Raw genomic sequence first — 14090 nt, forward strand, 5'->3', positions numbered from 1 at the left:
AATGTGCTCTTCATGTGAAATGCGTCTTTTGGGTTTCAGGAAAAGCAGTTTCTAACGATGATGATGTTCAGAAAGCTGATGTATCTTCTACGGGTCAAGGAGTTATTGATAAGGATTCATTAGGACCTCTTTTATTACAGGCAAGTACAAATTAGGCCCTAGTAAATTTGCATGGAAACAGATATTTAAGGCAGGTGAAAATATTACAGTAAGGCCTGCAATCCTATAGGAATATAATAGTATACAACTACTATACCGAACTGTGACTGAAGCATCGGGAATAAAATCTATCATTTTTTCTAAATTTTGCTGAAATTCTCTGTAGAAGGAAAGAGAAGAAGAGCATTTGTCTTCTTCTCATGTTCTTGTGTTTTACTTTCTCCAGCAATCATTAGCAAATTACTACTAAAGCAGTGCTTAGTAATACAAAGAGTATTTAGCTTTTTTGGGGGGGATAGGTATTATGAGGATTTGCAAAGACTAGAGGTTTGTGATGTCTATTGGGGTTTGTGTTTCTAAATTATGTCACGTTTTAAACAAATGTTGCCATCAACGAAAATAACATCAGAATAACTAAAAAAAAAAAAAAAAAAGGTACAGAGCAGATGTTTTCTTTGTGCCTAGAAAACCAATCCCAATATCCATTAAAAAGCACTTTTGAAACTTAATTGTTTTACATAGACTCTCTTCTCTTATCTCGTCACTCACTGGTGGAAATGCCTTCATGCTCATGTCTCGCTACTTCTTTCTACTGAATTTCTTCCTGTTTCAATTTGCCAGCTATTGAAATATTGTTACAGATTCATTATCTGGTGTTCAAATAAAGCAAGAATGAAACAAGAAGGCTGTGAAAGAGCTCAATGGAATAACGAATGAGCAAGTTAATTTTTAATATTGAAATCATTCTTTACCAGACACAATTTTCCTCAGAGAAAAAAAATTTGAACTTCTGCTCAGCCCTTGGAAAGAATTGCATGTATTGCAGCTTGATGTTTATCACCCACATAGTTTCTAAACTAAACGATGTTCAGAATTAGGTGGTGTGTCTTATATGTTATGTTGTCATGTTAATATTTAGGCATTAGATGGCTTCCTGTTTGTTGTAAATCGAGATGGGAATATAGTGTTTGTGTCAGAAAACGTCACACAGTATCTGCAATACAAACAAGAAGATTTGGTTAATACAAGTGTCTATGGTATCTTGCATGAAGAGGACCGGAAGGACTTCCTTAAAAACTTGCCTAAATCTTCAGGTAATAAAAGCTGACTTACTACGCTGTTACTAGGCTGTTTTGAAAACAACTGGAGAAGAAAAAATAATGGATAACCTTTCAGAGCAAATAACTTGTACTAAGAATATTTGACTACAAAAATATATTAATATTGAAAAATATTACTGTTGTCTTACTACAGGATACCGCCAGAAATAAATGTGCTGGAAATCCATGCTGTACTTTAGCCTTTGCAGTTTATTTACCTGTAACTTAAACCAAGGGTACTAAAGGAATATATTTCCTAATGCCACAAGACTAGCTGAAGGAACTGCTTGTTTTGCAAATATGTGAATGACTTTTCAGCTCTTCTTCAAGGGACTGAAATTGTCATTTAAGGGGAAGAGGGTTTTTTATTTTGTTCCTGATACTACTATTTTATACCAAGGTATTAAACTGATGTATTGAGAAAGCATCTTAAAATAGTCTTTAATCTCTCTAATCTAGGAAGGTATCTAGATTAAGAAAAGTCAGTTATAAAATTATTTCATCTGAAAATCTTTATAAATTCTTTGTGTTCTTTGAAGTTAATGGAGTTGCTTGGACCAATGAAACACCTAGACAGAAGAGTCATACCTTCAATTGCCGAATGATGATGAAAACCTCTCATGATCTTTTGGAAGATGTGGGCAGCCACCAGGACGTACGTCAAAGATATGAAACAATGCAGTGTTTTGCTTTATCTCAGCCAAGAGCTATGATGGAAGAGGGGGAAGGTAGGAAATTTTATGGAATCAATGTGCACAAAAATCTTTGAGTGAAGCTTTTTGGTATTTGTTGTGTTACAAAATCTGCAATCCATTTTTATGTAAGCAGGAATAGAATGCAAAAACTTGAGTTCTCATTACCCATACTTCCATTTTAAAAATAAAGGACACTTCAGCTATATTATTGGATGCTTTAATAGAATAAACCAGGAGAGAAATGAAAGAAGAAACGTTCTTTTTTAAATACAGATTTGCAGTCCTGTATGATTTGTGTGGCGCGTCGTATCACAACTGCAGAAAGGGTGTTTCCAACAAACCCAGAGAGCTTTATTACAAGACATGATCTTTCAGGTGAGAAATACACCCAAGATGAAGGTAGGAAGGCATCTGGTTTTGTCCGTATGCTCTTTTTTTAAAGAAATTGAGTATGCTAATGAATTGCATATCTGTAGTGACTATCAGAGTTTGGACTGAGAACTCCCACTGTTTTTTGCAATACACCATGTTGCAGTGGGACACGTTTTCTGTCTGTGTGCTAGCATGCTATTATTTGGCAGCTTGGTACAAAGCATTGCTTGTGTGTTAACTTGGCAGTGTTTGAAATGGTTGTCATTGTGCTTTCGTTTACACGTAAGAAATATTTTAAGTCATAACTGAATGCTTTTATTTTTGTACAGTGCATGAGTTAATGTTCAAAGTGTTTTATGCAGTTTAAAGTGAAAGAATATATTGTAGATGGGGCTTTTTCAGATGCCAGGTAGTGTTTATTGATGTTCATTTGTGGATGTAGTTGGTGAGGATTTTCAAAAATCTTACTGTATGCATCCTTTGGGTGCCTTGTAACCAGACACTAAAGCTACTGTTTTCTAAAGCTCTGGCATTAACCTATGGGTGATTAACTTCCTCTTACTCTAAATCCCTTTGAATATTAATGTTTTAACAAGCAGCATCATATTCTCATATGGCAGGTAATCCGTAAGTGTAACTTCTGCACATTCAAGATGTGGTGTTTGGCTCATGAACAATTAAAATGGTGAAATTGGAGCCTTCTGAAGCATACCACATTCATACAAAAGGATTGGTGTAGACATAAGGAGTTTAATGTGTGTATTTTCTTTCCTGTTTCAGGCAAACTTGTCAACATTGATACAAACTCATTGCGGTCTTCCATGAGACCTGGCTTTGAAGATATAATCCGTAGGTGTATTCAGAGGTTCCTGTGCCATAATGATGGACAGTCTTGGTCAAACAAACGCCACTACCATGAAGGTGAAGATACGTTTGGAGTGTTTGGTTGTACTGCTGCTCCTTGTGCTTGCATTTTTTTCTGCTAAACAAAAGTGCTATGTTCTGCCTGTGTTCTCTTTTTACATATATTTTTTGTGTTAATTTCTGTGACTCATATTTACCAGCTGAGGGAGGATGTCCTCTTGAGAAGTTGGAATTCTAGTGAAAGTTACTTGTTTTTCTAACGTGTCTCTACGGATAATTATCATGTAAAATATCAGATACATGATCTGAGAGGCTGAAGCAAGTTGTTTTTCTACAGCTGCATGTAACAATGACAGTGACAGCTATACTTCTGTAATAGCATCTAATCCTTAATTACCCTTAAGTTGGTATTCTTGTTTAACATTAGTTTGATTTTATTTTAATTCATTCTTTCTTTTCTTAAAGGATAGCTCACAAAAGTGATAACAGTTGTGTTAAAGAATATGATAACAGCCTTTTTCTTATTCAAGACACAAGGGTTCAAAATACATCTGGTGTTCCAGTGTTATGTATTTTGTAATGCTAATTTGATAACCTTCATAGATAAAGTGAAGTACAGCCACTGTCTTCAGTAAGAAAGATGATGTTTTTAAAGTTTTCTGATCTGTGATACTTTTGAAGGATTCACAAAGTAATTCAAGGAGAGGGGATATTAAATAAAGAGAAACTCATACTGGCAGAAAGTGGAGTTTCCATTCCATTGGAGGTTCTTCAATTTATCTGATTAAATAAACCCTAAATTAATCTGAAATTTGGAGGTCAGATTAAAAGCAATACTTTCCACATTTTTTTTTTTTAATAAACTAAAACTTTTAAACTTAAGTACTTTCTCAAGGAGAAGCCATGGAAACCTTCTAAGCTGGCCCTTGGGAGTGTGTTAACAAATGCTGAACTTTTTGTGCTGGGCATGCTGAGCACAGTTTACTGCAGCAGCAAAATAATCTTGTTTGCTTTTATCTTTCCTCTCCAAATTTAGGAGAAAACGTGGAATACTTGCTTTTTCTGAGTATCTCTCTTGGGCGTGTCTGGTTAATTATTTCTTATTTAGTATATCTTCACAAGATTGTGTTAATCAGTCTGCAGAGTGCATAGTAGTAATTACTGCTTTTTAAAATGTGAACTGTATTTGTGTGTTTCCTTTGCAGCTTACACACAAGGTCATGCTGAAACACCATTGTATCGGTTTTCTTTAGCGGATGGCACTATAGTGACAGCACAGACAAAGAGTAAACTATTTCGAAATCCCGTAACTAATGACCGCCATGGATTTGTCTCTACCCACTTTCTTCAAAGGTGAAATCAGTACTATCTCTTTGTCATTTAAGTATCATAGCTTTTTAAAACGTATCTGACCTTGAAGATACAAAAATATTTTACCTGATTAAGACTCAAGCAGAGGGGGGAGTAACTCGGGAAGCAGAGCTGCATAGCGTACAAATAAATGTCACCCTAACACTGACACGCCATCTTAACTGTGTGGCAGAAAGTCACAGTCAAAGAGAGGTTTTTCCTCAGTACTTACATGGAGCCTGTGTTATGTATTCATTATTCTTTTGGGTTAACATTTATAATGATGAAACACTGAAAAAAGAAATGCTCAGTTAGGTGCTTTATCTTACTCTTTTTAAGTGCAGACCAATTAAAAAGGCAACAGAACCCCTTCAGATGCATCATTGATGACTCAAAGTTAAATGTACCTTAAATAGCACTTCATGTGACCTGTTCTTGTTGATTGCAAGAATAATTGAAATGCCACTCTGGAGAGAATCTGTCTGCTTCTGGCATTAAAGTGCCTCCAGATGCTGAAAAATGAGTAGCTGAGATTGGTCAAGGCATCATTAATGTGCACAGTAGAAAGGTGTCGTGCCTTGACACAGGAAGGGAGTAGAAGGAAGATGTTTAACTTGATAAACCTGACTAATGGCTGTTGATGAAAGCCTTTTGAAGAGATACTGTGTGTACTTGTAACCCAAATCGCCTAAAAGACCAAGCACTTCTATAACGGATAAATGAGTGGTGAGTGGCATGGCTTAATTCTGCTTCTGTGGAAGCTTGAATCCTCACTTGTCTTTTTGAAAAAATATTTGTAAAATTCTTTAATTATGTTTTCTGTCTTTGTAGCACTTGATTCCATATATGGTTTTAATTTGTTTTCTTGGGATTTCTGGGGATGTTGTTAAACTTACAGAGAACAAAATGGATATCGGCCAAATCCTAATTCAGTTGGGCAAAATGTCAGAACACCTGTGGCTGGAAACACAAATTCTGTTGGTGGTCTTATGAACATGTCACCTGGCCAAGGCGTGCCAGTGCAGAACAGGAGCTACGGTATGGGAGATCCCGGTGCTGTAGGTCAGCTCAGCAACACTCGATATGGAGGCCCTGGTAATATGGCGCCTGGGAACTCTGGACCCGGACTGCAGTCCTCAGCTTACCAGAACAACAGTTACGGCTTAAATATAAGTAGCCCACCACATGGTAGTCCTGGTTTAACTTCCAACCAGCAGAACCTAATGATATCTCCTAGGAATCGAGGAAGTCCGAAAATGAGTTCACACCAATTTTCTCCAGTTACAGGTATTTTATTTTTGCTATAATCTCTTTTATTAATCTCCCTTTCTCAGTTTTATCTGAATTCTGTCTTTCATTCTTTTTAACAGTTCTATATGACCTTGTGTAACTAATGTAATGGTAAAAAGTTATTTCAGAATCATAGTATCACAGAATGGTTTGAGTTGGAAGGGACCTCAAAACTCATCCAGTTCCAACTCCCTGCCATGGACAGGGACACCTTCCACAAGACTGGGTTGCTCAAAGCCCTGTCCAGCCTGGTCTTGAACACTGCCAGGGATGGGGCGGCCACAACTTCCCTGGGTAATAATTAACTCAGTGTGGCAGTCATACATAGTCCAAAGGAAAAGTAGATGCAGACATTACTGTGGTCTAATAAGTTTGATCTCTGTCATGTGATACAGGTATGCACTCTCCAATGGGATCTGCCAGCAACACCAGCACCAGCACTTTCTCCAGCAGTTCTCTTAGTGCTCTTCAAGCCATTAGTGAGGGTGTTGGAAATTCTCTTTTATCAACACTGTCTTCACCGGGTCCAAAATTGGATAATTCCCCAAACATGAGCATAGCTCCGCAAAGTAAAACAAGTACCCAGGACTCCAAAAGCCCTTCTGGTTTGTACTGTGAACAAAACCAAGTGGAAAGTTCCATCTGCCAGTCAAACAGCAGGGATCTCCTTAGTGAAAAAGAGAGTAAAGAGGGAAATCTGGAGGCATCTGAAAGTCAAAGAGGACCATCTGAAAGCAAAGGGCATAAAAAACTGCTTCAGCTGCTCACGTGCTCCTCAGAGGAAAGAGGGCATTCTACAGCATCAAATTCCCCTTTAGACTCAAACTGTAAAGAATCTTCTACCAGTGTTACCAGTCCTTCAGGAGTTTCTTCATCAACATCTGGAGGGGTGTCTTCCTCCTCAAACATGCATACGTCCCTCCTGCAAGAGAAGCATCGGATTTTGCATAAACTGTTGCAGAATGGTAATTCTCCTGCAGAAGTAGCCAAGATTACAGCTGAAGCTACTGGTAAAGACACGTATCATGATACTAGTAATACAGGCCCCTGTGGAGAAGGCACTGTCAAACAGGAGCAACTGAGCCCAAAGAAGAAGGAAAACAACGCTTTACTAAGATATCTGTTAGATAAAGATGATGTTAAGGATCCGCTTTCCAAGGAGTTGAAGCCTAAAGTAGAAAATGTGGATAATAAGATGGGACAATGCAGTAGTTCTACAATTCCTACTTCTAGTCAAGAAAAAGAGACAAAAATAAAAGCAGAACCAGTAGAGGAGGTACAGTATAATGTAAAATGAGGGTAGCGAACAAACCAATGATTTCTTATTACAGTGAATGGATAAATACAGAACACTTTAGTAAGTGTGTGTAAGCATTTCTAAGAAAGTTCTGTGCAAATGGTGTTAAACTATACACTCTGGTTTGATTGTAACTGAAAAAGCACAGGATATATATATAACCAAATGTGTCCTGTCAGTCCTGATGTTGTGTTTAAGTTATAGTATGACTAAGGTAGCATATATTTACAAATTATTCTTTAAAATCAGATCCTTAACACCTGCTATTTCACATAGCACATGTTTGTTTTCATGGCTTAATAAGACATGGAGCTGTAACTGCTTCTATAATCAGTAGGCAGTACAGTAGCAAAAGGTGTAACATGATTTCATGTTGAAAGTACAAACGGTAATAGTTAAAATATTACTAGATCGGTTAGTTCATTCATAGATCGGTTCAAGTTCATTCACTGGTTTTACCACCCTTTTTTTTTTTTTCTGAAGTGAAGAAAAATGTTGTTCCAAATACTTACATATTCAGCATTTAGGTAAATACATGTGTATTTATTTGTTTCTGTATTTCTAGAGTTGCAGTTCTAAGAAATGTCAGGATACAGCAAACGATACCACCATGGAGCAACTTTCCCAAAAGCAGGAGTACACTTGCTAGGCACAGCTGTTCTTCAAATTATAATGTGTATATAATAATTCTTTTTTATTTAGTTCCTAAGTCAACATTTGGAACAGCTTCAAAGTAGATAACACTAGTCAGTATGGCAGAGTTTACTGAAAACATGCTGGTATCTTAGAACTTGGATTTCCCAAGCCAGTAATAACTATGCAAATAAAAAATTACTGCACAATTTTTTATATTAGCTAATGGCTGACTATAAATGAAACACTTTATAACGTTTATTGAGTACCACTGATGCAAAAGTCACTAACTCCTCTGTAATCATACTCAAAGCATGGTTTCAGTCCTTGCTCCTGAGATCTAAAATTAACGTGTTCAAAGAAGCTTGTTTAGTGACAAAACAAATCCACTATATATGCAAAACAGATCCACAAATCTTCTGTTAACAGGATGCATTTGTGACATTGTTTGCTTCCCTCAGTGTTTTTATCTTTGTAATTTGTGATGACTGAACTGTTTATATTCAGAGGTGCCTTTTGTTTTATTTATGCGTATCTCCAGTTTCCCCTAATTCTCAAAATCAGCCAAGCAAAATAATCTTAAAAATGTAGCTAAATGATATCCAAAGTTCTCTGGAAATTGCGAGACAGCTCAAGGTACTGTCATTGAACTGAAACACTCGTCTCCCAGTTATCTTTTTAAGATTAGCAAGGAGCTAAATAAGAGCTGAAGGATAGCCGTATGATGGTAAATAACCTTGGTATTTTACTGCATCTTTTCAGATGAACGGAGACTTGGATAATTTGGATGCAATTCTAGGTGATCTGACTAGTTCAGAGTTTTACAATAATGCCATGTCTGCAAATGGAACTAACCTTGGAACAAAGCAAGCCTTATTTCAAGGAAATGCCTCATTGGGTAAGGAAATTAATCTAGTATGACTTTGGGTTTAAATTTAGAGTTTTTTTCTTGCCTGATGTAATATAATGCATCCTCAAATCTTTAGGGATCTTTTCTTTATCTCCTTTATCTTCAAGGACAAATGTCATGCAAAAAGGCTATGTTTCATAAGCTGTGAAACATAGTGTACATATACATATATATACATTACATATCGTGTAATAATGTACACTGTTGTCCTATTGTCTTGCAGCACTCATCTACTATAGACACAGTGAATAACATTAACTTCAGTTCCTTGTTTTATGGTTTCTTCTGAGTTTGCCTGACAAAGATTTCTCAAAGACATTAGGGTAAACATTTTTTCAGTTTTTGATTGCCCACTTGTGCTGTGCGAAAGCACTTGTGGCCTGTAAATTCTTATGAGTATTCCTCCTCAACGTTGAGAGGAATGCCCTTGCTGAGTAGGAAGCTGAGTAGGAGGGAATGATAACCTTGCCAGAGCAGTGTCATTGCAGTTGTCACTTCCTTTTATAATGTTGGTCATCTCTTGATTGAATGGGGCAGTAGATTGCTGAGGTAACCTAAGGAGGTGAAACATGGATGATGAAAAATGTGAAAACAGGTACATGAACACATAAAGCTACTGCAGCTTTTGGCTGTGGAACACAATGATTTCTGGGTTAATTAGCCCACCGCTCAGGGGCATGTTGTGTCTGGATTCAGCCTGTTCCAGACAGAAGGATTTGACTTGTTTCTGTCTCTGTCTCTTCTGTTATCCCAAGGCTGGGCAGCCCACTCCTATCTAGAGTTATTTTTCTCTCTGTTTCTTTCTCAAGGAGTCTGTAGTACTAGCGTGTTTCAAAATTTTAAAAGCATGCTTCACTACAGAACTTAATTTAAAATGCACCTTTTTATGTCTAGGGCCGAAGGGAACTGCAATTTGCTTTTCCTGTAAAAGGTCCTAACTATGTACTTGTTCTTACTACACGAATCATACTTCATCAACTACAGAAGCTCTTCCTGGCTTTTTTAAAAGGTCAAATACCTGTGCCCATAAATGGATCAGACTTATTTAAGTTATTAATGGTACTTTCTATTCAAAACATAGTTGCATGCATTTTTTTACTACTTTACCAGGTATGAGGAGTCCCCAGGCTATGCAGACCACCCGCCCACCTTTCAGCAGAGCCATGTCTTTAGACAGTCCTGTGGGCTCCAGCGTTCCAGCGAGGAACATCAATGCATTCTCCATGTTACAAAAGCAAAATCTGATGGGCGGAAGTCCAAGAATGATGGAAAACCAGGAAAATTTTGGAGCAAATATGGGTTTGTTGCTCATATACAAATGTTGCTTGTGTCACTGTAAAGGAAGAAGCTTTTGTGTAAAAAAGGTTGCAGGATTATAATACAAATTTTGGTCAAAAGAAACCTTAAAGAATAATACTTTAACCAGAAACATTATAAATACTTTTAAATTATTATCCCTAGCTAAAATTTGAAGAAGTGTCCACTAGCTGTGTAGTATTACTAGTACTTTACTTTCAGTTAGTGGTTAAATCATTTTATACTATTTTGAGTTTTGTATTTAACATACGTTTTTGATATATAGAAGGCAAGAACAGGTCACAATGACAGCCATTAATATTTTAAAGTAGATTAATACAATTGTTTGATGCTTTAGAACTTGGCAGAGTAAGCTTGAGATTCTTTTGTAGGAGTTCAGTGAATTGCTCTGTTGTTGGCAGGTGTCCTTGTTGGTAAAACAAACCCAACCTCCCTTAAAATAGATGAAATCCAAAGCATGTAATGTACTGTAGTTGAAAATTATTGTATTTTCTGTTCTTCATTACAGTAAGTGCTCCCAATAGGAATGTAGTGATGAATCAGCATCAGTCAGGAGACTGGGGTTTGCCGAACTCGAAGGTGAACAGATTGGACCCTACAAATTCTGCTTCTATGTTGAGAGCAGGACCTGAGTTCAGCACGGCCCTTCCCAGACCCACGATGGGTGCCTCTATGCCGGGGCTGCCTGTTCGCTCCAATAGTGTGCCTGGCACAAGACCAGTGCTGCAGCAGCAAATGATTCACATGCGTAAGTTCCCCACGTTGTACTGTCCTGATTAACACAGACTCATTAGTTTTGTAGTAAGCATTCATCATCAGAATCTCTTGGGTTTTGGTTTTCAGCAAAGGCCTTTGAGGAATAGATTGTTCTTGTTCCCAGACTGGGACATGTAATGACTTTTTGGTGTTCTTTTTGTTCTGGTGATATCTGTGTGTTTCATACACAGATGATTCATGCCATGTGTGATTATATTTGAAGATACTACGATCCTGATTAATTTATCGTGCTTGATATAGATGTTTTTCTGATGTTGACTTCATGGTAATCAGGATTTTAAAGCTTTGAGTATTTCAAAATTCTTCTCACATGGAATATCCAGATTTTGATACAGACCCACACTGAAATACAGATTCCCTCTTAAATATTCACATTTAATAGGAGAAGATAAGCTGCATATCTAAAATGTGAAGAGTCTTACAGTCTGTTTTTTTCCTGTTTTATCATTATAGCAGCAGTATAGCCTGGAGTTGAAGTTGTCCTGTCTGTCGTGCCAATGCCAGCATGCCCCAAAAGGGCCAAAATAGAGGGCAGCATTCCTTTTTTCTGTTCTGATCACAGAAGGCTACCAGGGCTGGTACCAGTTCTCTTAGACAGACTTCTTGCTATTTCAATGTGACAGGTGGATGCAAAGCTAAATGAGGAAGAAATTTGTGCAGTCCTGACTGAGTCAGAATCCCTCAACTTCACTTCCTAAAACTGTTATTGCTGGAGATTTCTGCAAATATTGGGAAATAATGTGATGACAGGGTCTCCTGGGTAATGTTGTTTGTCTCCGTCTAGGTAGCAGGAAGATCGTACTGCTGAAGAGCAAATTGTTATGTGCCTTGTGATTATTTCAGTGCTCTCTATTCTGGAATTTAAAATGCCAGATGTTGATGTTGCTATGACAGTGCGTATTTGCCAGTGCCCAGATTTCATTGGCCAGAAACCTCATTTTCTTTGGATGTAAAGTTCCTGTATTCATCAAGTTCCTATTTAAGGGCTGAAGGATTCTGCGCTAGCAGGGTAGCAGCTTTAGGTCCACGCTGTCATATTTAAATCTGTGGTCGATATACCCCTGAAATTATCTTGAGTGTGAGTTCAGTGTGTATATGCTTGAAAACATGCAAAAGGGAAGCTTGTAAAGCTGCTTGACAGTTTGTGTGATCATCCATCACAGTGCTTCATGTGAACACTGGGACAGCAAGGTGACACCTTTTGCTTTTAAAACCCGCACACGTTTTATCTCGCAGGGCCAAATGAGATGAACATTGGCATGGGGGGGAATCCGTATGGACAGCCAGGACCATCTAGCCAACCAGGAGCATGGCCCGACAACATGCTTTCTATGGAGCAAGCGTCGCGGGGTTCACAAAACAGGTAGAATTGGGGAGGGTTTTAAGATAAGTTTAAATACAACTGTTCACTCTTTGTCCGAATTTAAGACCTAGAAAAAAGAAAAGTAGGTAGCATTGTCCTGGGTTCAGCAGTAAGTCATTTTTCTCCTTCTTAGTAGCTGGTGTTTTCGACTTTAGTCTGAGAACAACACTGATAACACTGTTTTTAGTTGTTGCTAAGTAATGCTTACTCCAGTCAAGGACTTTTCAGTCTCATGCTCTGCCAGGGAGGAGGGGCGTGGGAAGCCGGGAGGAAGCAGAGACACAGGACACCTGACCCAAACTAGCTAAAGGGTTATTCCATACCACAGCACGTCATGCCCAGTATGTAAACTGGGGGCAGTTACCTGGAAGGCTGAGATTGCTGCTCATGTTGGACTGGGTGTCAGTCGGAGGGTGGTGAGCAATTGCATTGTGCATCACTTGTGTTTGCTTTCCTTTTCCCCTTTTAGTTTTATGTTCTCCCCCCTTGTTATTTCCCTTATTATTATTATTGGTGGTAGCAGCAGTGGTTTTGTGTTATACCTTAGTTGCTGGACTGTGTTTATTGCAACCTGTAGGAGTTACGTTCTTTCGATTCTTCTTCCTATCCCTTCAGGAGCAGGGAGGAAGAAGGGGGAGAGGGGGTGTGAGTGAACAGCTGCATGGTTCTGAGTTACTGGCTGGGCTTAAACCACAACGATGGGGAAGCCACAGTTTCTCTGAGCAACTTGTGCCAGTGTCTCACCAACCTCACCGTGAAGAATTTCTTCCTAATATCTAATCTAAATCCTTCCCTCTGTCAGTTTAAAACCATTCCCCTTTGTCCTGTCATTACATGCTTCTGTAAAAAATCCCTATGACACTGGATATCTCTTAAACCAGCTCCACAAAGGCTTTGCTAACAAAGTGAATCAGTCCTTATGTAGGGAGACATGGAGAAAAGAAGTGAGAAAATCTGTTATTGTGTCTTTGTGGCACATGCAGAAGCCAGGAGAAAGCATAATCTGTGTGTGCTCAAGGGTACATGGCTGTTGACTGGACTTTTTAGGACCTGAATTAGGGACTCAAGTTCTTGATCTTCCATCTTCTGGGTGATTATAGTACTTGATCATCTCTAGGGCAATTATTGTATAAAAACTACGCGTTTGCCTTTATAGTCCATAATGGCTGGGATGTTTTTATATTTCTAGACAATTGGTTAGAAACTCTTTGGATGACCTCTTATGTCCAGCACCAAATATGGAAGGCCAGAACGATGAAAGGGCACTTCTGGATCAGCTGCACACCTTGCTGAGTAACACGGATGTCACAGGGCTGGAAGAAATTGACAGAGCTTTAGGAATTCCTGATCTTGTAAACCAAGTAAGTAAACAGGGATTTTTGCCATTTATTTTCCAAACCCCGTATTATTTTGTTACTTGAAAGTGAAGAAGGCCTCCTCATTTGCTCTGTCTCCTCACTTCTTTGCCTTGGTTTACCTAAATCTGGCTTTGGAAGCATCTACACTGAGTAGTGATTTTCATTGGACAAGCTCAGTATTGATTATCTTTCTTGTGCATTACAAAAAGATAAAATGACATTTTAGTTTATTGTAATATGTCTTGTGTATAGGGTGTTTTTTTTGGGTACAAATTATTACAATTCTATAAGCAGAGAGTTGTAAGCTGTTGTCAGCTGAGCTTCAGTTTTGAGATGTTTGACTGGCAGTGATGTGTTAGGGAGTAGGAGACTTTTATCTCCTCCAGTCCTTGAATTTGCTTGGCTAGCAGATAAGGAAAAGAAATTGTGTGAATAATTTGGAACTTGCTGAAAACCACAAATCACACTCATTTGTACAAATAGCAGTCTAAAAGTGTGGAATGGCTTGAATATGCCTATGTAAGCAGTGTGCAGCAGAACTGAGTCTCAAAGAATTTATTATTATTAATAATTTTTCACTTGTGTGAAGACAAAACCAATAGTTA

General features: G+C 38.1%; 1 protein-coding gene across 4 annotated transcripts in view; it reads left to right on the top strand.

Moving 5' to 3' along the window:
- Positions 1 to 14090, top strand: part of NCOA3 (nuclear receptor coactivator 3) — a 66332-nt gene that overhangs the window by 44630 nt on the left and 7612 nt on the right. For all 4 annotated transcript variants that reach the window (XM_065691150.1, XM_065691151.1, XM_065691152.1 and 1 more), the window contains exons 5-17: positions 40 to 140; positions 1079 to 1253; positions 1799 to 1987; positions 2228 to 2329; positions 3107 to 3247; positions 4396 to 4543; positions 5439 to 5827; positions 6226 to 7106; positions 8523 to 8658; positions 9781 to 9969; positions 10496 to 10735; positions 12001 to 12127; positions 13317 to 13488. In XM_065691150.1, coding sequence (XP_065547222.1) covers positions 40 to 140; positions 1079 to 1253; positions 1799 to 1987; positions 2228 to 2329; positions 3107 to 3247; positions 4396 to 4543; positions 5439 to 5827; positions 6226 to 7106; positions 8523 to 8658; positions 9781 to 9969; positions 10496 to 10735; positions 12001 to 12127; positions 13317 to 13488 — 2990 coding nt within the window. The remainder of the gene's footprint in view (positions 1 to 39; positions 141 to 1078; positions 1254 to 1798; positions 1988 to 2227; positions 2330 to 3106; positions 3248 to 4395; positions 4544 to 5438; positions 5828 to 6225; positions 7107 to 8522; positions 8659 to 9780; positions 9970 to 10495; positions 10736 to 12000; positions 12128 to 13316; positions 13489 to 14090) is intronic.

Source organism: Lathamus discolor, chromosome 11 (assembly GCF_037157495.1).
Source record: "Lathamus discolor isolate bLatDis1 chromosome 11, bLatDis1.hap1, whole genome shotgun sequence".
Classification (NCBI taxonomy): Eukaryota; Metazoa; Chordata; class Aves; order Psittaciformes; family Psittacidae; genus Lathamus; species Lathamus discolor.